Source organism: Eutrigla gurnardus (assembly GCF_963514095.1).
Source record: "Eutrigla gurnardus genome assembly, chromosome: 9".
In the NCBI taxonomy this organism is placed as follows: domain Eukaryota; kingdom Metazoa; phylum Chordata; class Actinopteri; order Perciformes; family Triglidae; genus Eutrigla; species Eutrigla gurnardus.
Genome location: NC_139923.1, coordinates 20739042 through 20761252, shown reverse-complemented (window position 1 = coordinate 20761252; position 22211 = coordinate 20739042). Strand labels below are relative to the sequence as shown.

General features: G+C 41.8%; 1 protein-coding gene across 1 annotated transcript in view; it reads left to right on the top strand.

Moving 5' to 3' along the window:
- Nucleotides 1-22211, top strand: part of shank3a (SH3 and multiple ankyrin repeat domains 3a) — a 135576-nt gene that overhangs the window by 26465 nt on the left and 86900 nt on the right. The window contains 1 exon segment of the mRNA XM_084016673.1: nucleotides 719-790. Coding sequence (XP_083872799.1) covers nucleotides 719-790 — 72 coding nt within the window.

Here is a 22211-nt window from a genome sequence, read left to right as displayed (position 1 = left end):
AGAATGCTGTGCTTTTACACTTTGTATAATCCAGTCAATATCTGGTCATCAGCTCGTCAACACTGTTTTCTTCTATTAACTATTGACACACTAAATTGAAAAGCAAAGTGCAAAGTTTGCAAAGTGGGTAAACACACTGTGCATTCAATTAGTCCACGTCTTTTCAAATGTGTCAAACCTGTTTGCAGTGTCCCTCCTGCACATTTATTCAGATGAAAGTAGAAACCATTTTTTGTTATTTTATATATTATATATATTTTATACTCAAGCTTCAAGGAGCAATAGATGGGTTTTTCAAACAAGATGTAATAATGTGGAAAAAAATGACAAGTAGGAACCCTGGAAAAAGATGACAGCCATATACACGGAGATAATTGGTCCCGTAATGTCATTGCATGGTTATTAAATGAGTCAAAATTTCTATTTCTGTCTCTCTCTCTCTCTGTCTGTCTGTCTGTCTCTCTCTCTCTCTCTCTCTCTCTCTCTCTCTCTCTCTCTCTCTCTTTCTCTCTCTCTCTCTCTCTCTTGCTTTTTCTCTAATATAGGACAAGCCAATGTGTGAAGTGCTGATATTGTGTGTAAAATTAGTTATTATTGTTATTATTATTGTTATTATTATTATTGTTTCTATATTGCTTTTGCTAAGCAGTCAAAGCACAAACAAAAAGAAACTTTAAAACCTGCTAAACCTCTTCTGTTTGTTCTGGTTGTGTTTCAGTTCCGCTATAAAAGACGCGTCTACACCCAAACTCACCTGGATGAAAAGCAGCTGGCTAAGCTCCACACCAAGGTAAGAACAGCTAGCCACTCTGTCATCCTGACATCTAAAGACTTCATGCTTTTTGCAAACTTCTTAACTGAGCGAATGACTCATTTATGCAGTGCAAAGAGGTTTGGTCAATACTTGGAGGCCAAGTGGTTAGAGCAAGTGCAGAAGTTTTATGCTCTACTTTTTATAAGATGCTTGGAAGGATGACTTCAGTAACAGCTATGTGTGTTTGTTGGTTCATTCGTGTGAAATTGAAGTACTTTCTTTGGGCCATGCAGAGCCCTAAGCTTTGCATGTGACACTGTCTGTTTGCTGTTGCCATAGAACGTGAAGTGCTACAAGTGAACATGTTACAGATTGTCCTGGTTTCACTTATTTCCAGTTATGAATATCAACCAGAGATATACACAACACAACATGGTGAAAGATAGGCTCAAGTTACATATATGCTGTATGTAATACAATTGAAATAAATTAAATAATATTGACAAATTCTGTTGGAAATTTCATCTCAGATCAGCTTGAGTCTTTTATAACATATTTTATGTTTTGTTCTTTTGTGTAGGTATGAATAGATACTGAAGGAAAGGCATGTTCAGTAAAAAAGAGAAAGTACCTGTATTTATTTGTTGGATAGGCAGGCTCATACACAGCAACAACGAAGCAGTCCAAACTGAACCAGAACCAAACAGGCAACACTGGCACGCGGTGGTCAAGGCCAGACAAAAACACAGTTACAGAGCTGCAGAATAGGACAAAGACTGGCATAGTAAGGCTGCTGAGCAACCTGGCAAATCTGGTAGAGTGTGAATACACAGGGCACTGTGTCCTATGAATAATGGATTAACGGAGAACAGGAGTGGAAACAGACGACTAATCAGGTGATCGTCTGAAGCAGGAACTCAGTGGGGACGACGAGTGGACAGGTGAAGAACGGCAGGTCAGAAATACCGGTTGTCAGTGAGTAGTAGATGCAGATGAGGTAGATAGAGGTAATTGTGTGTGCAAGTGCATGATTTGGTTTGCATCTTTGTGTGTACCACTGTTACAAGTGGAGGAGACAGCAGAGAGAATTGTATGCATTTGCAGACCCCGTCTTTGGGCGACACACACCCGAGGAGAGGCAGGGAGAGAAACGAGTCAGGAGAATGACGGCAAGAGAAAGGTAGATTTAACAAGCTGACATTAAGTTAGATACATTTGACAGTTTAAAGGAACATTCACATCAACATTTTTCACTGAAGAGTGTCAGTTGTGTGTTTTTGTGTGTGAGGGGAAAAAGACAGAGAACAATAATGTGGAGCTGATTTTGCCTACAAATCGTGGAACTACAGTTTTGATCATTTATGCATCAGTCAGTTCTTTGCATCCTTGTGATCGTCAAAAGTCCATTTTCCACTTTCAGCTCAACTTCAATGAGAAAATAACATTTTACTTTTTGATGTTTTCAAACAATGTTCAAACGTGCTGCATCAGTTTACAAGTTAGTAAACCAGAAAAAGCTATTATCACCCTTAATGTGTGACTAATCTTGTTAATTGTGATTTATTGTAGTTGGTAGATGAATGCTAGTGAAAACAGTTTAATGGCTATTGCTGGTTTGGCTTTGTAGTGAACTCCATGTTTTGTATATCCCATAAGAACATGCTACCATATTTTGAGGAACTATTCTAAAGTGCTTCACAAGGATTGAGTGGTTAAAAGCTATTAATAGAACCTCCTAGTATCTAGTATATTTTGTTTTTATTTTTTCCAAAGTAAAAGTTAAAGGGCTTCTGAAATTGTACATATTACATTATTGCTGGATTGGTGTCCGCTACAATTATAGCAGTAATAAATTCAGCTGAACAAACAGGGCAACACTTCAGAACAATCAGTCTATCCAGGAGGTGTCTTCAACAGCCACTGCTGTATTGTGTGATTGGATGAATACAACCCACGATTATGGAGTTTATTATTGTGTAATATTAATATGCAGACATATTGTCAGCATAATGTAAACATTTAAATGCGTGTACCTGCCTTAACAAAGCAACTCCTGCTTTGTAAGATATTAAAAATAATGAAATATAAATTCACAAATCAAAAACATTCAAAATCACAAATTATTTTGGCAGGGCAGCAAACATCTCAAATAGAAGTCAAATAGTTTATAGAGGTACATACCTGAAATGAAGGTTATCGCAAAAGACATGGCATATTTTAAGTTAATAAAATATTATGTACTGGTTTTACAGCCCTCAAATGTTGTAGAGGTGGGAATCTGAGTAAATACAATGCAAGTTAGCATTAGTAACTTTACTAATGTTAAAAAAAACATCTATAAATCTATATAAATCTATGGATGCCATCACAAGCGCCGTTTGGTAGGGTAGTAAAACAACTCAAATGTTTAGAAAGCCAAGATAAAACAGTTAACATGTGGATCACAACAGTAACTATAAAATAAAATAAAGTAATAAGGATCATGTCCTGGTTCGATCATGTCTCCAATGTATTACGGCTTGAAGACTGAGCAAAAAGTGCAACCTGTGAACACTGTAAACCAGTCATTACTCTGCATCTTTGAGATAGTGCACATCATTTGTAACCCCATTATATATATATATATATTTTTTTTTGGCCAGAAATACTAGTCTTTCCACAATGTCTGGCTTTAAAGCTGCCCTGTGGCAGGACACCTTATTGCCACCAGTGCTAAAAGCAGGCTCTGAGGGTGAGCTGGTGGCAGGTATACACAGGTAGTGCTTTGCCAGGGATCAGGAGCTAGCAGGTAGCTGTTCAGCTCCGCCTCAATAACCTGTAAGACCACGAGTAGGAACAGAGTGAGTAGAGCAGTAGAGCTTGATATGAGAATAGCTTGTGATGTGCTTTGACATTCATTCAGCATCTGAGCCACAGCTCTGGATTTCACAGACCCAACCTTGTCGTCGTCGTTTTGAAATGAGGATTAGCTAGGGATGCCATGTTCAGGAGGTCATCAGTGGCAGCCTTGATGGTCTTGGTGAGGTCTGGTTCAGGCTCAGGTTTTAAGACCTCCTCATATAAGAGCTGCAGCACAGGTTTCATCTATGAGACACTCACATATACTTCAACAGAGAGGGCCTCAGTGAAGTCAATGGGTGGATTTAGAGCTTTGCGGACAGACTCCAAGACATCGATGTCCTGCCTTGAGGGAGCCACGTGCCTGTTTTTTTTATCAGCTGATAAAACCTTTGCAATGGCTTTCTCCTGCTCCAGCACTTGAGCGATCATTGCATGATGTGACCCCCGCACCTGGTTGGTGAATCTGTGATGAACTTGTGCTTGAGTAGTTTAGGCTCCTCTGCAGGAAGAACGTATAAGGCTTATCACCAAAATCAACAAATTTGATCGTGATGCCGATTGTGAGACTCAATATTAAGCTGAACATTTGGAAAGTAGCGGACAAAATATGGCATGCTTTGGGAATCTGTGCATGGGACATGTAGCCTAATATCTAATTGAACATGGTTTATAAGAAAGAGAGGGAACTTTAAGTTCATTGTTGGGTAATTGTTTTATCTAGTGTATATTCATGGGCAGCGAGTGCTTCCTGCTATGCACTTCTATTGTGAGTGTCAGAGAGAAGTAGAATGGCAAATAGTAAATGAGAGATGCAGAAAAGCTGTGATCAGAGGGGTGAGTCACACTCTCAAATATTGTCTCTTGTCTAACCAGTCTGGTGTCAGGTGCTGCCGTCTGCTACTGTCCTACAGTATATGAGTGTTACTCAACCAAGATCAATTTCTGCCCAGCTACAATTTAGGTGGTAGTTTCACATGATAAATCATCGGTAAACAGATCATTCGTTGTGATTGGCCTGTCTCACAGGCCATTAGATAGTGGAACTTGTAAAATTCTCAAATGGCGAATGGAGTGTGAATCACTCAGCCACTAACACTATCTCAATGGAGTATATACCTGAATGCATGAATGGGTGGTAAAAACCACCGTGTTTGAGCTATTCTGTTGCAGCAATTAGTGATCCGGGACGGATGTGTTATTGGAGAGAATGAAGGTGATTTATCTGTACGAGCGCCAGAAGCAGCCGTTAGTATATTCTTGTTTTCCCCTTTTACTAATCTCTCTGTGTCTCTTATATACTTTTAAAACTCTGAATTGAAGTTAGTAGTATATTCATTATTCATAGCCACAGTAGTACTATAGTATACTATTTATTCAGACGTGAATGTTAGAGGCGTTTCACAGGTCCCCATCTAGGCACTGGTCATCAGAGCAAGTGATGCCACAAAGTAATGGAACACTAATGCACTAACACTAATATGCTTTTGTTGCATAATGACTTCCAGGAGTAAAGAGGGAAGTCCTGCTATGTGTGACTCTTGCAGCCACGGCAGTCACGTTGTTCACTATTCACTCTGCAGCAACCGCCCTGTTAGGCAGAGGTCAAGCATTAGCCTACTTTGCTGGTATGGAGCTCATTAGCCGCAGGCTAAAGTTTGAAATGAGGTCATAATTGATAGGGTTTTCCCGTTCTTTTTCTCCCTTTGAATCTGACCCAGCCAGACCTCTTCAGTCTGAAACTGTCCTGGTTAAACCACACTGAGTGGCTGCATAGAACATTTACATAGTATAAAAGAGTGCATAGGAGGTTGGCCATGTGATGCACAGTGCGGCTGAATGTGTGGCTTTCTTGCAGTGCAACAAAGAGTTTCCAGTGATACAACCCCCCCCATTTATACTCTGATTATGTTCAACATTTCACCCAAGCTGAATGATGCCGTCAGTATAGTGAGACTTCATTTTAAAACCAGAATGCCATGTTTTTGAATGGCAAATCAAAGGAAAATATTTCAGATGTGTGTATCATTCATCCAGTTTTCACAGTGACATAGATGAACAGAGGAACTCTTCATAAGTGTTTGTGAGAGCAGACATTGTTGGTTTAAAAGTTGAGTGCACTGTTATACTTTTGCAGCCAATAAAAGCCAGATAGACATTCGGAATAAAAGATTAGATTGTTGGATGGAAAAAAAAAAAAGTACGCTGTATGACACGCTCTGCCATAACACATTGACCACATTGATCCACTTGTGTCCAATTAACCCCTTCCTGTGTACATAATCCCTGTGTATTCCGACTGCTGTCAGTTTGTTTTAGCATCGTTTGTGTCTAGCATTCCAGTATTCATCCTCGTCTCAGTTTACCTCGTGTTTCTGAAAGCTGTCTGCTTTTTTTTTTTACATTGATTTTTGCTTTACCCTTACCTGCCTTGTTTACTTTGTGGACTGATGTCCTTTATACCGAGCCTCTGCAAAGTAACATATTTTATCGAACCTGTCGTCGTGTTGTAAGTTGTGCCAGTTAAATCTGGTTGTGCCCAGCTGCATAACAGTATACATATAATTATGAATGAAAGCCCTGGGCATCATGGCTATAGAGATGGCCAGGAAGGGGGTGGGTTATAAGAAACTAAAGAGGCGTATACTGTAGAGGACAGCATTTAGTAACGCACTATTTGGTAATGTGGTCACAAACTCCATATAGCACATTGTTAGCATGAGGGCATTTCATTTGTGCTAATATCATGAACCGGTTGAAAAATGACCTACAAAACCAACATAAATGTGCTTATCTTTTGAGTGAAAATAATAAGACTTGTTCAGTAGGATTCACAACCAATGCTCACATCAAGACGTTTGGTAGTGTACATGTGTGGGAAAGGATAATAAACAAAAGGCTCCCCCATAAAACCTATTGCCGAGTAATGCTATTCCTCCTACACTGTGGCTTTGTATTGCTGTTGGCAGCTTATTGTATTTATGAATGAGAATTCCTGCATTATTTCAGTTTACAATGGATGTACACAGAGAACGTAGCATATTGTAGGTGTGATATTGTTCTGAGATGCCAGACATCATTGAGCATTTTTTATGGTGCTTAAACCCTCCTATCAGTGCGGTGATATTGCAACTGCAGTCATCGTGAAATTTGATTTCTGCATAATACACACACATATACACATGCACAACATGCACTTACGGTACATACACACACACAGCTGCATGGCACATGATGAGAGGATATTTCCAATGGGGAACCCCTCACACACAAGTTCCTGTTGTTTATGGTGGTTCTAATGTGATATATATGAACTGGAATAACAAAAATAGCCGCTTCCTACAGTAGTTTTACATCTATGTCCCTTTCTTTGTCTTTATTTTCTCTCACACTTTGGGAATCCTTATCTTTTCTCACTTCTACACCCCTCCCACTTTCCCTCACATTTTTTCTTTTTCTGTTTTCCCTCTCTCTCCTCCCTCTATTTCCCTCCCTCTTCCCTAGCTCTCTCTCTCTCTCCCCACCCTCCCTCTGTTCTCTCCAGCATCCCGCAAAATCACCCCTTACCATCTCTTCGTCTGTGCATGTACTGGAGTCCGTGCATGCATCCGTACTAGTGGGAGTGTTTGCGTGAGTGACCATGTGAGTGTGCACGTGCTACGTTGACAATACGAGAGGTGGTGAAGGAGAAGAGGGAAAACAAGAGGAGGAAGAGGGGAGATTGGACATGGCCATGTGGATGGTGTTTTGGCACTGGGACTGTAGCTGACCTATGGGAGTGCGTGTGTGACAGGGAGTGTGTCCGTGTGTGTGTGTGTGTGTGTGAGATGGGCTCCGCTCTGGGGAGAAGACGAACAGAAAGAAAAACTAAAGAAGCCAGGAAGGCCAGACTCAATAGTAAGGTACCTCGATTGCTTTCATCATCTCTTTAATTTCATTTGATCTTTATCGCTGGTGTAAACGTGTCTTTGTCTGTCCTCGTCTTTCTGTTTTTCGCTCTTTCTATCTGGTATTATTCCCAAATGCTCCCAACTCATCGTCCCTGTCTACCTGTCTATGCTCTCTCTCTCTCTGGCTTTCGTTCTGTTATGCTCTGCTGCATGTTGGCTGTGTGAAGAGCTGGTGCAGTGTTTGTCTGAAACCTTGACAGAATGCTAATATTTCTCTGCACTGGTTCAATTGCTAACTGTTGGCGTGAATCACTGTGTCTGTGTGTGTGTGTGTGTGTGTGTGTGTGTGTGTGTGTGTGTGTGTGTGTGTGTGTTTGTGTGTGTGTGCCTGATACATCAAAATATGTGTTTGTTTCTATCTGTGGCCAGTGTGAGTGGTTGTGTTTTTGCTTTTGGATCTCTGTGTAAGTGAGGCAAATGTACTTGTGTTTGTATGTGCCAGACATTCCGGTATGCGAGCGTCTGTATGCACATGCGGTTGCACGTGTGTGTGTGAAAATGTGTTTTCGCATTCACATGACAGTGTGTGTGCCAGTGGGTCCCTCCAGGACTAGTCTCACATAGACAGACCTATCTCCAAACACCGCGTCAGCGCTAAAGAAGGTCTCGCACCACACATTATCATTCTAATGTTGGGGAAAAAAACACCGTGTCTTGGTTATATATCTTTGAACCAATCACAATCTTCTTGGGTGGTGCTAAGCTCAAGCTGCAGAGATAATGCCCTTGCAAAATAGATGGCTCGGAAAGCAGAAGGGGAGGATTTCATTTTCATCAGAAAGAGAATGCCCCCTGAGGTACATGACCAATGGTAGTCATATACCCACAGTCTACAGAACTCCCCTTGTGGTTTTTACTTTCTGTTATCATAATGCTCCACTTGATGCTCTCTGATGGCCTCACTCTGTGCTTTTTGTGTTGGAGAGAGACAAAGAAAAGAAAGCAATAGCTGGGGCACAGTGGGTAAACTTCTTAAGCTAAGTACCTGCCAACATATATTATTTTTGTGAACCTCCGCTGAGTGTCAGAGCTGTCAGTGTCAGTCAGTGAGGGCTCAGCAGGAGGAAGTTGTCAACAAGATGCTGTGCAGGCAGCTTGACCTGAGCTACTGCACAAATTGGGTAGCCGGACCAACTCCTACTCCTATCGCACACAAACTCTATATCTCTGATGTAATTTACAGTTTTACATGTCCTTTCTCTTGTTTTTCATACGCTTACAAATCCAGCTAGTGTAGTGTAAAACAACTATTTCAACTACATGCTGCTCTTTTGTTTTGGCCTTGGCTTATAAACACTATTTAACATTACAGATGGCTAATCACACTCCGTACACTGGGCTAGTGCTCCCACCCTATGTGTCTGTGTCTTCTGTGTGCTACTGCTATTCGTGCATGTGTGCACGTTCTTGTGTGAGAAATAAGAGCACTGTACTGTAATTTGTTATTCTTTGTCACAGACATTCCTCACCTCCCCTCTCAATTTTTTCACTTAACCTGAGTAGGGTGTGTGTGTGTGTGTGTGTGTGTGCGTGTGTGTGTGTGTGTGTGTGTGTACCAGAAAGAGAGCTATTGATTAAACTGATTAGAAAGAAAGAAATTGATTATATTGTGTTCAGTATGCTCTGAAACCAGGCCATGAAGAAACTATAGTCCCAGGCTCTTCAATGCACTCCCCTGGAAGCTCTGTGTTGGTCTCTGCTTGCAGGTACTGCTAATGTACATTTTCTGACGAACATTCACATGTAAAAATGAGTGACATCCACTCATTAGCAGCTGAGATCAGATAAAGGTATTTTAGGAAGTAGTCTGGATAACAAATTAGGTTGAAATATGTTTCTCTAGTCTTAGAAGACGCAGACCGTCTACCAGAACTGTGATCACTGCAGGATAGAGGATTCAGTCAGCTCCACTCTGTGTATTATGGTTCCTACTGGACTGACATTTCTGTAGTGGATGACCATTATGCACACCACAGCCTCATGCCGACACTGTTAGAATGAAACATGCATCTTATTTTTCCCTGAATTGTCACTGGACTTGCTGTTTGGCCTTAATGATGGTACACCTCATTGCTCAAGTTAATTTCACGAATAAGAAATAACACATCCACAGTCCTCACTGCAGTGCATATGACCGGCGGCCCTTTCTGCCCTCCTTTCACTCTCATGCTGTCCTCTTTGATAAAGGCATAAAAATAACAATAAACAACAAAAAAAGAAGAAATAACACATTGTACATTTCTTGCTCCATAGAGTGTAACATCCCACTCGCAGGAGGCTCCATCATTCTAGGTCAGACAGTATGAATAGATGACTATAGAATAAGATGCCAGAGGCATAAAGTAGAGTTCAAATAATCATTTGGCTGACTATATACACTACTACACTTCCCACATTCCCTGCCTCAGCCTGGAGCATGCTGGTTGCCCTACTCTGTTCTTTATCTGAAGCCTATAGGCCTGTGTGCAGCCAATCAATCAATCAATTGTGTAAAAAGTGTAGGGCCCTGAAGAAACTTCAACCGCCTTTATTAATTAAAATATATTTATTCTTATTCTGGGGATATCTATCAAATGGAGAAATTGGCCTTTTAAAGCTGCAAGTAAGCAGATTTCTTTGAACCTAGTTATTTAATTTAATATTTTTTCTTTAAGGGGGGAATAATGACATTAAAATATTTCAGTTGAACGTTCAACAACATTCAAATACTGGGGAGGATAATTTTTTTAAATACATTTTCAGCTTTATTTTTACCAGGCTGTTTTGGCTGCACTCTTTCTCTTTTGGACTGTTTAGTTGTGTTTCAATCCTCTGGCTCTGTCCCTCTACTGTCTGCCTGCCTGGGTCCCGGTGTCAGTTTGTGTGTCTGCCTAAAAGCACATGGCTGGACCTGAGTCAGCGCTTTCTTTCTCTGGACTCTTTGATTCTGATGACAGCATGCATTCCCCCTGCTTACAAACACAAACACACATAGCCGTGCATATAAACAACAATGGAGCTCTATTGTCATATTTAATGTGGCAGAATCTAACGACTGGTCTCTTACGTTTAGTCGTTACTCAAACCAAAATCCATTTCAAACAATATTTGTAGAAATGGTGGCTGAGGGGGAAAAGAAGATTTCATCTGGTCAGCTAGCATTTTTGAAACCAGGTTTTCACCATTATTGATTGTGACACAGTGGAAAATGTATCCAAAGAATATTCTCAAAACACTTCTGTAGCATAACCAACCTCTCCCTCATCCATATGTGCTCAATGTTGCCTCCCTTGCTAGCAGGTGCAACAGAAGGTGTGCAGTTGTCATCGCTTCTGCCACTTGGTCTTAATTGTAATCCATTTTAACTTGCATGATCTCAGACCACTCATTGAGCTCACTTGACATAAAGGGCTCTATTTTTGTGAACCTTGCAGCCCAGCACTCTCTCCCTGCTCAGTGTGTCAGGGGCAATGCTATGCAAACTTGTGGTACTTTTATGACCAGGCTCGTCCACGTGGATACTGAATGGGATCGGAAAGACCATATTAACATAAATTGTAGGTGGCCGTGTTAGAGGTTGTGGCAATCATGGTCAGTCACGTTTGCCGCTTTCATCCCCTTTAAACACGGGGTGACACTTTGGGCCGGACTCAATAAGAAGGAAAATGGCCCCCGCACCTGGTGCCTCAGTCGTTCTGTGTTTTGGATGGAGACACCTGGAGAGGACCGGCAGGCGCAAACAGCCCCGAGGGAGTTGTTAACAAAGAGATACGTTTAAATCGATCTGTGTTTTTTCTTGGAACAGTGTGCTTGTTGGTTTGCAGTAGAAGCGGCCGAATAATTGATCCCAATTAATCAAACGTTAGATTGTGCACACAAGCACTGTGGTTATTTTCTTATTACACCAACTTTAACTAAAAATACCATTTAACACGAAAATAGAGCCCATAGATTTTGAGTATCAAACCTATGACTCGCCTGCCTTTCGTAGAGATATTGCCCGTCGTTGTGTCTTTGTGTTGTCACTAACACACATCTGCAATGCTAAATGTGTGTGTTCTTGTTTATGCCAATGCCTTCGTTTTTGCATTAATGGCTTGGCAAGTAAGCCGGCGCTCAATTGTACTACTGATGGAAGAGACAATGCCAGACAAAGCCACACTGCCAGCGCGGCCATGAGGGTGGGTGGAATTGGTTGAGCATACAGCAGAATGTGTTTGTGGGTCCACATACAATAAGCCTGCGCTATGCGTGTTTGTGAGGGTGTTTGTGAGAGTGGGGAAAGAGGCCGTGGTTTTGCTGTGCTTTGTTCCGGCCTCTAGCCAACCCTATCAGAGCTAGCTCATACTGTCCCGCTTGCCCCAAACTGGAGTTCATCAGGAGGAAGCCTAGGAATTATACGGAGCTAAAACATCATTCCACTGCTTCTGGGGAGGATTACTAAGGAGGCACCATGCTGCTACGTTCAGAGCGAGCTATGAGGAGCCGGGCAACAGAGGTTAGACTCAACACACTAAAAATGCTAAAAATGACTCATGAGATCTGAAGTAAATGCAGGTTCTTCTCACATTGTGAGACCCTGTTCTTATTCAGATATCAGGAACAGGAATTTATATTAGTTTGTAGTGAAGTATTTTGTGTTTGTTCGCCAGCTTTGAAGTTTCCTATTAAAGTGTGTGGCTTAGCATTTATTTTAGGTTCACATGTTGGGTCGACTGAATGCGTATGTGAACTTCATTCGACTGCATTTTTTTGATTGTTTGGTGTATGAATGACACCAATTTTACAGGAAATGACCGATCACATTTAGTGAAGTCTCCTTTCACGTGTGCTGTGTTAGAGGGAGTGCTTCAAATGTTGTGCCTTATTGTGTCTCATTTTATACGGTTTAAAACAGAAATTGCCCACATAATAGAGTAACCATACTGGTATGCTGTGTCAGCAGATGGCATGGGTCCAGGTAACACCTGGCATTAAGCGAGAATGCAGAAAAGCATTTTTCTTTCTCTCTCTTTGTCTCTTTTTCTTGTCGCCCTTCATCTGCTTTCTATTTCCCACCAAAAACAGGACTGGTATTCCGATGATTATGATAATAACTGTATGTCATGTGAACTAAGCAGGCTGTGGGATAGGGCATACTTTCTAAACCCTTGCCAGAGAGGTGAAAAATGTAATTGCATGTTGCACAAAAAGATTTACGGGCCATGAAGCGTAAGTTATTACTATAGTAACGTCTTTGAGTGAAGTGAAGTTTCTTTTTCTTTCACTGCACTCAAGCATCATAAATAAAATGTCTGTTTAGTGTGCTAAATTATGAATCAGTAAGTGATATTTTGTGTGTGTGCGTGTGCGTGTGATGGGTCCAATACATTTCATCCTCAAACCTCCAGTGCGTTTTCATGTGCTGCTAGTCTCCCCTAAGCTTAAGAGTGTATCAAATTACTTCGAGATTTATTTTGCTACGATACAGTAAAGGTTGAAGATTCCCCCTCACAGAAAATCCTATTCCTCGGGATCAAGTCCGTACTTTGTCATACAGTGTATTGGTCTTTTTTGTAGCTGAGAGCATTACACTTTAAGCCTGTTAGGTATGGATATTGAGGATTACATAAGCTCTCACTCTCACAGACAAACATACTGCAGGCTGAGGTCCAAACCGACGTAGATAGTGGCAGAAGTGCTTATAGACACACACGGATAAACCACAGAAACACAAATCTGTTCCAACAGACGTGAAGCGGTACGCAGCCGCTCTGTGTCTCTAAGGGGAGTTTAAACACCCACATTAAACCAAGAAGGTTAATTAATATGTTATTTCATTCGACGGATTTACTGAATCCACCAGTAAGATATACACTTTGTCTGTGGGTGGTGGACGTCTAAACAGTTTATTTTAAGGAACACTAGACAGGAAACATTTTTTTGAGTATCAGACACACTGAAGGCTGGAAGTGTCTCTGAAAAGTTGTTTCCCTGAGGATTTAAGCAGTAACTTGGGTTTACATTGATTTCCAATAGTTATTTTCACAGCAAAAAAACAGCTCTGAAAGCATCCATAGAAACCACTTCTGAACTGCCTCTTGCACCACCTTGTTGTCCATTCAGCCACTCAGTATGCAATTCCTCAGCCATTGTGGGAAGCACACTGATTCATTTTGTTGCTAGTCCAACGTGAGAAAGAATCTCCATGGTACTCACTAGCAGATATACTCTCCAATCAATGTGCAATCTTTTATTAAGCTCCAGAATGCATAGCATCCCAGTTTTTATCTAAAAGTTTCATGATATGTCAGATAGGGATGGGTAAAAATATCAATTCAGTAATGCATTGCGATTCTTTTCCCCGCAATTCAATATCGATTCAGCCATCTTCTGAATCGATTCAAGCCCCTGGCCAGTGGGGGCGCTGTGACCGACACCGTTGTGTGATTCGCACTGTACGGACGGGGGCCGCACTAGACCAAACCATTACAATATGGCGACCGGAGTGAGTACAGCGTTCACACTGGCCGCGGAAGCGCCGCGAATAGGCACGTAGCGGAGCCGCTTCCTTTCGGCGCCCTTGTTAAGCGGCCGACCCGCGCCGTGAATAGGCGCGGCCGTCCCGCGCCGTGAAGCGATCGTTTCGGCGTCTGCTCTATTTTTTGCGCGTGCCGCAAGCGAACGCGTCATTTCTGGCAGGAAATCACACAAAGAAACACGAGACAATCTGGTCAATTTTCTAAATAAAAGCAAGTTTCAAAATAAAATACCGCGATTGCGATCATATTTGTGTATCTCAACTCGCACTGGGAAACAGGAAGAGAAAATACATTTAATAAATGTGAAGAGTAGATAAGAAAATATGTGCATTTCAACGATATATCTGCACTACTACTGTCTACTACCATAGCTTCCGCGGCCGGTGTGAACCCGTTACATGCACTGTAGTTCAGTGTTTAAGCAGTGTCCTGTTTTATCATGCTATGAGTTAAACCACGGCTGTTCATAAGGCATGAAACTAAATCAATTATTTGAAAAAATGATCTGGTACTCTTATTTGTGTATTTCTACTTGATACTGAATCGATATCGAAGCATTTCAATCAATATCGAATCGAATCGATATTGAATCGAATCGTGACCCAACGAATCGAAATCGAATAGAATCATGAGATTCTAAACAATACCCAGCCCTAATGTCAGAGCACCCCTCCTGACCGGTAGTATTTAGTTGTACTCTGTATTGACTGGTATGTAGTGTGTAGTTATCTGGCATGTTGCTTCAGGCTGGCAGTGAATTGGCTTCGGTTTGAGTGATGAAGGCAGACCATGCTGACAGAGCTAATGACTGCACATCTGTCATGCTAACCATGGAGCCAGAAAAAGAGTAACACAGCACAGTGCCCAATCCCATGATGCACTGGGATACACAGATAGGGCCCTAGTTTCGAAGACCAGGCGTAGTCAGCGCGCAGCGCACGTGCGCCACGCCGACGGGGTGTGTCCGCCTGGACTTTGCAAGTTTCGTGCACCGCGCAGGCTCGCGCAGGCACACCTCCCGTCACTCCCACCCGCACAAGTGGGAAAGAGGGAGGAGAAGAAGGCGTGAGTGGGAGACGAGGAGGAGACGAGGCGTGGACTGAGATTAATACAGCCGATTCAGATCTTCACCAATCAAATGAGCTCCTCTCCTCTCCTTTAATGCGTTAGGGGAGGTTCAGTGCAAGATCCGTCACTTGACAACCCGATGACAGAAGCAGCGCTGCCGCTCCCACCACACACAGCGCGTGATGTAATAATAACAATGCCGATATTATAAAAAACAGGAGAGAGAGAGGGAGATGTTTTGGTCCGAGAGGCTGAGTTTCTGTTACGCGTGTCATCCGCCTTTGATCGGACGTCAGATGTGACGGGACAATCTATATAGATATAAATTCACGTGTTGATTCAATTAGTTGCATTAAATAGTGTTTGTTGTGATTATTTCTTGCATTTAAATGTGCCTGGAACTGTGGAAACCTGACTGTGAGGTCTCGGTGACGTGTGCGCACTGCGCGCTGGTCAGCCAAACTTCCACTCCGCCAGCTGTGATTTGCATTGAATGAATGGACTTTATTTACGCCTTGCGCCGAGAGTAGACTAGGTTGGAGCTGGCGAGCTTTCAGCGCAGTCTCGGCGAGGCTTTTTGCCAAGCTGAATCTGTGACGCCTCCCCCTGCTGCGCCACCACACCCATCTTGGCGCAGGCGATCCACCAAACTGCCAAACTGACCGTGCACAAGGCTGCGCGGGTCGGAACTTGCATTACGCCGGCTCCGCCACCCTGCGCAGCCCTGCGCTGAAAGCCACGAAACTAGGGCCCATAGGGTTAATCGTGTAAACCGAGTTTGGTTTTGGTTGAGAAGTATTGATTTTGCTCTAAATAATACAGTCCAGTACAACACTAACACACATTACAGCCCTAAAACTGGTGAAATGGCATCCCACTCTACCTACTGAGCCACACCTCCAACAACACAAGTTGCATGGCCACTTCCTGGATGAGAAATGTCATCATTCTATACAGGATTCCCACGAATCAGGGAATTTCTGGAATATCAAGGCATTTTAAAGTATTTTCCAGACAGGGATTTACCACATTTGGTAATTTGTTGGGTAAAGTCATGGATTATCAGGGAATTTGGTTTGTTGCATGTTTAAATTTTAGTTGGCATTTGTCAAATTGTAATATTTCCCATGCTGTATGATGAGTTCCCCCTTATTTCGTGAGTTGTTATGGTTACTTGGCTTTTCAATACCACTCGTCAACAACAAATAACGCAATAAATGTGCACTGTTCAAACAGTGAAAACTTTAAGTTTTGTACTTAAAGCTCACAAACGAATGGGTTTACAATACTGTTTTTTTGTCTGCTCAACACAAAGCCTACCTGTTTTTACCGTTTATTATACGTCATGGAAATTCAGCTTTTTAATCAGTGAAAGTCAGCAAAAACTCAGGGAATTTGACATTTGACTTGGAGTGGGAACCCTGTCCATGGTTTTTTGCATGGCTCGCAACTTCTATAACAGTTCGGCATCATCTATCATGTTCTCCATTGTAAATTCATTCATTGTAAATCCTGCCCACTTGCGTAGCCAGTGGACCATTGTTACAATTTGTCTTGGAATGCAAATGAAATGAGATTCTCTGAAGACTCAAACACTTACTGAGACACACTGAAACTTACAATTCCACATGCTATTGTTTGCAGTTTAGCCATTGTATCAGACAGGCAGTCAGCCAGGAGCCTGTTTGACATGGAGCCATTATTTGCTATAATAAGATTGGCTCACAGTCAGTTAGGGTGTACAATGGTCAGCACGAATACAGTCTGGAAACAGAAAAAGACCAAAATCATACAGAAACTGAATTTTAAATCATCCAAAAATACTGACTTGTCCACAAAAGGCACTTTGATTCTTTGGTGCAGGGCTGCTGTTGCAGCAAAACCTTACCTAAACTGTGGATGGATGGAAAATTAATTATATCCCACCCCGAACTGAACAGACCGGATATGAACTGGACCTCGGCCCTAAAATAATCTCACCGTATGTTTTAGAATAAACACATACAGTAGCATATTACAGTAGAACACCACAACTCTACGGTGTATTAGTATGTTAAAACCGCTTTTTATTATGTTAAAGTTTCAAGAGAACCAAGATTGCACGTGATATAAAAGAATAAAGCTGTACGTAGCTCCTGCACTTTATTCTCATCTCTTATGCTCACGCCGTTATTCTCTTCTTCTATCATGTCTTTGCACTACTCCCCTCCATTCATTTCCCTTACATGACCCCATTTTCTTGTGTTTCTGCCACACCATATCATTGTGTTGCATTTTTAATGGGAACATGCTTCTAGACCGTCATACTCTGCAATAAATCCATGAATTATAGAATAAACTGACAAATACAACTAGTAAAGCTATTTGCCTGTTTTTTTTTTCTTCCCTTCTTCTGATGGGAACATGTTTAAAAAGAGGTGGCCCTGTTTGGAGAGAGAATCTTGAGGAAGATATACACCAGAGACAACTTCACTATACAATCTATACTGTTTGCTTTGTGGTTTTGCCAAATACTGGAATTGCAACTTAGTATGCTTGTACATGATGCCTCTTGCTTTTATCTTCTTCAGCTAGGGAGCTGCGTTTATAGACTGCATGCTTTACTTTACTTTCTGTTTGAGACTGAAAGTACAAGTCAGTAAATAGAAGATTATCAAAAAGGTCCATTTCTGTGAACTTCACACTTCTACAATACTGCATCACTTCCACTCTGCTAACTGTGAAGAAAACACTTTGTAGTTGTTGAGTGGGGTTAAGAATATCCAGATTCTGCTTGTATCTAATATGGAGTTGTGTCTCTCTATGTGTCTCTGTCTAATTAAAATGCAGTGCCCCTGCAGCAGGACGGGCATCTGGGAGACAGAGGTCAAGGCTTGCCTGCTCCGGTTCCAGTCTTTATATAAGTGACCATCAGCAAAGCGAGAGAATCAGGAACACTGTGTGCCAGATAACGGTGTTTTGTGGTTGCTGATGTGACGACACACACAAGAAGAGGCAGTTGTGTCTTTTAATGTGTGACGGATTGTTGATGTCACAATTTGCAGTTCGTATGATTGTAATAATGGACACAATCTCTGCACCTTCGTGACGATTGTAATTTTGAATATTTTGTTTTATATGTACGGACTTTTAACATACTGCTTACAGGTAAATTAATCTAATCATATTCACCACGGCGATGTCAGCCGTGTTGCTCTCCAGTGACACTGTTGGGTCTGATTAATCAGACTATCAGTCAGTGTCACAACATTTTTCCGCATTGCTGTCAGACAGACTGAGTAGACAAGTCACCTGGCGTCTGAATGGGCTTCACTATACTATGACAGCTCAATGCTGACAGGCTATACTCGATGAGTTGGAAGCACAAAATAGCCCCATGTGAGTCAGCCACAATAACATCAGTTGCTATTTTCCGTGTACTTTGTGACCAACTGTCAGGGAGCACCCTATGAAATGGCTAAGGTCACTCACTACACAATCCAGTAGGTGTGAACTCCTCCTATGTATGCACAGGCATTGGGCCTTGATTTAAATGTGGAAACATCTTTGACTGTAACCACACTCTTGTCTGTACGAAACAGAATCTCTAATGCAGTTTGCACTGACAGCAGCAGCCTGTTTCAATGGGGCTTTGTTCGAGGCCCCTGCTCTTTCCCAACTCTTTAGGCTCTCCTCATATTACCCTGATGTCTGACAGTCCCCAGAGCATACCCATGACCCACTACCGTGGCTTACTGTGTTTACTCTTTCAAGCAGTTGCGATGCTTTAGAACATGTGTGTATTTTACAGGCCATCACACATAGGTCAGTATACCATCATCCCAAAAGGGCATCATGTTGGTGAACATTTTAATTACCACTCATCCATGGCACGGCATACTGTAGGCCAGCTGTGAGGGACCAGGGGCTATGTAGCCATGTGGTAATGAGAGTAAATATAGGGCAGTGAATGTGTCTGACACACATATGTATGTGCTGTATGGGTTACACATGAATGCACATTGGCTACTGAACAGAGCGTTGAGTGTGTACACCTCCTTTTATGAAGCGATTGCAAAACAAACTAACAAAAAAAAGGAGCAGGGAAATTAAGGGAGAATAGCCGCAATACACAGTGAGAGAAGGAGACAGGGAAGACAGCGGGGGAGGATGGACGAGTCGCGTTGTCTCTGTAATTTCTGGCCTCCTACCCAGACTTTTATCAGGTGGTGACAGATAACCGCCCCGCATGGTAGAGGAGACAAGAGCCTCCTCGGGGTACTGAGGCAAAAGAAGAAACCTTTATCATCTTCGTCCTGCTAGCTGGAGAAGCAAGGTGCCCAATTTAAAAAAAATAAATAAATAAAAAAAGGTCTCTAGGAGATGGCAGATTCCCAATTCAGTGAGTGGAAGTCCTGGAGGTATAATTCTGGTAACAATTCCCTGCAAATAAGCTCTTAAAGGCTGCCCCTTAATATCAGGAAGTTCCCTAAACCCTGGCTGTTGGCTAAATAACCAGCTACTGTTATACAATGTGGTGAAGTTAAGTTTTTAGGTAGGGGCTGTCTCACAGGTTACTGAATGAATGCTATGTCAACATTAACATTAGTAGCTCTGGAGTGTCATTCATTTATTAATTTCAGACTAGGTTTATCCATAATCTAGACTTTAAAAAAATGTTGCTCAAACGTTTTTTAGCTGTCTGTGAATAGAATGCGCAACAAAATTAATGTTCGTAACGCAGCACAAATAAAGAGTTGAAGAGTGATTGCTGATCACATAGAGAGTGTGACTGAATCTGCAGTGTATTTTCTTTGTTTTAAGTTTAAGTTGCTACATTTTCATTGATTTTCTGATTTGAGTTTTGCTGCTGTTTCTTGCTCTGTTGCACTGAGATTAGACCCTATCTATCTCTGTCATGAAGGTTTTTTTCCCCGTCCTTATTTCTGTGTATCACCTATATTGTTTTAGTCCCATCCTGCTCTGTTTCCTTTGTTTCCCACCAATTGGATTTCAGCCTGCCCTCATGTCTGCCCACTTGTGTCTTGTCTGATTCATTTCTTGTGTATTTAGTCTGTCTTTCCCTGTGTCATCTGCCTCAGTCCTGTGTCATCTCATCACATTATTTGTTTGTTTTTTAAGTTATGACACTTTTGTAGTTTTTTTTTTTTTTGTATTCTGCAATCATGACACCTTCCTGTCTTCTTTTCTCAGTTTGTTGTCCCTCTCTTTTTTACTTGATCCAGCACAGCAAAGTTACACCATCCTCATGATAGTAGTGAATGCACAAAGCTGAATGACCACCGGTGACACTTTTGATCAAAGTTTGGGGTCTAGACAAGCTAATGAGTAATTCGGTAAATCTGTGTGGGTGTTGCAATCTGGGTTCTGTGCAACGACACTTACTGGACTGGTGTTGCATTGATTTAAGAGATTTAAGGAGCCATTAAGTTGAGACATTTGAAGATGATTCGCATGTTGTGTCTCCTCTTTGACAGTATCAGATGAGTATCTAAGTAGTTAGAGTTCCCAGTTGTATTGGTAATCATTATTGAATAGCTACTAAAAAGAGATGGGAACTGTCTCTGCTCATTCATTGGTGAAATGAGTTTGGAGCGACTAAGAGCACATTTTTCCTGCTAAAAGGTAAACAGGACTTGTGTGTTGCCTCTCAAAAAAGTAGGGAGGTGACTGTGGGTCATTTACTACCTAAGATGAATTACATCTGCCGCATTTTGAAGACTAGATTTCTTTTGTACTTTTCGTTTATCCAGCCTTCTTTTATCTATTCTTTATCTAGAGTGCCTCTCAGAGTTCTCCTCAGCTGGTGGTATGGTAATGCAGAGTAACCTTGCTCTCGAAGCAGCACGTGTGCATGCACAGGTCTCTAGCTATTCATGTCGATACACACATGTATGTGCCATTAGGGCTGGGTATTGTTTAGAATCTCACGATTCGATTCAATATCGATTCGATTCGATATTGATTGAAATGCTTCGATATCGATTCAGTATCAAGTAGAAATACACAAGTAAGAGTACCAGATCATTTTTTTAAATAATTTATTTAGTTTCATCAGTGTTTCCCCTAGAATTTTTTTCAGGCCCGGTGGTACCCACCGAAAAAACCCTAAACAGACGAGACGTGTGGGATGGTGTATTGGTGCAGTTGGATTAAGTCAGGTGGCACAGCAAGCAGTCTGCAATTCTGCAATTATTATATTTGCATTCAACATTTTTGTTCAACCAGAGTGTATTCAAGATCACAAGGAGAGAGTGACTTATTAAGGTGCTGGTTGATGGAAATGATCAGGGTCCAGAAAAATATGGGTGGAAAATGATGAGCATCACATTAATAGCTACAGATACTGTAAAACACTACAACGACATATGAGTGCATATATTGTCTTATTTTATCAAGTAAAATATAAGTTATAGGTTTACTCAACAGCCTAATAGAAATTCAGGTAGAAATAGGTTAACTCAGAGTTCCACATCTTATCAAAAACAATCCTCCCCCCCCCGGGGAGGGGGGGCAAATGGGCTTTGGCCGGTTGTACATACGTCATCACGTCCTAATACTACACACACATGGCGTGATGTTGTTTTTAAGGAGCGCCGTCTCTGCTTATATTTCTCGACAACACTCGACCTGCATCAGCGCATGTGCGCACGAGCGGATCTGTGCGAGCAGACAGCGCGAGCGCAGCGGGTTTCGGACGGAGACACACAGCGGCATTTTTATTATGTAAAAATAAATAATAATGTAATGTAATAAAATAAATATTATGGACCCTATGGACCGGTTCCGCTCACACCACGAGTCTAAAGAGTGCAACAGCTTGTCAAAATACAGTGTCAACGTTCCGTGTTTTCAAAGTAGAAAGCGACATCGTGGTGGTTTAACGAGGCAGAGCGGCATCAGAACAACATCAAGCGCGTAAAGTAGGCTACACGAAGAAAAAAGTAGCGGGAGCGCGCGGCGAGGATTGTTGCGGCCGCGCGTCTTGCGGAGCAAGTCTGCTGTGCTGCGCGGAGGCGCTCCTAATGTAAATGATTATTGATTTATGATTAATTGATAGGTGGCTTATTTTTGGTATATTGATTTTTTTTTTGGCCTGGC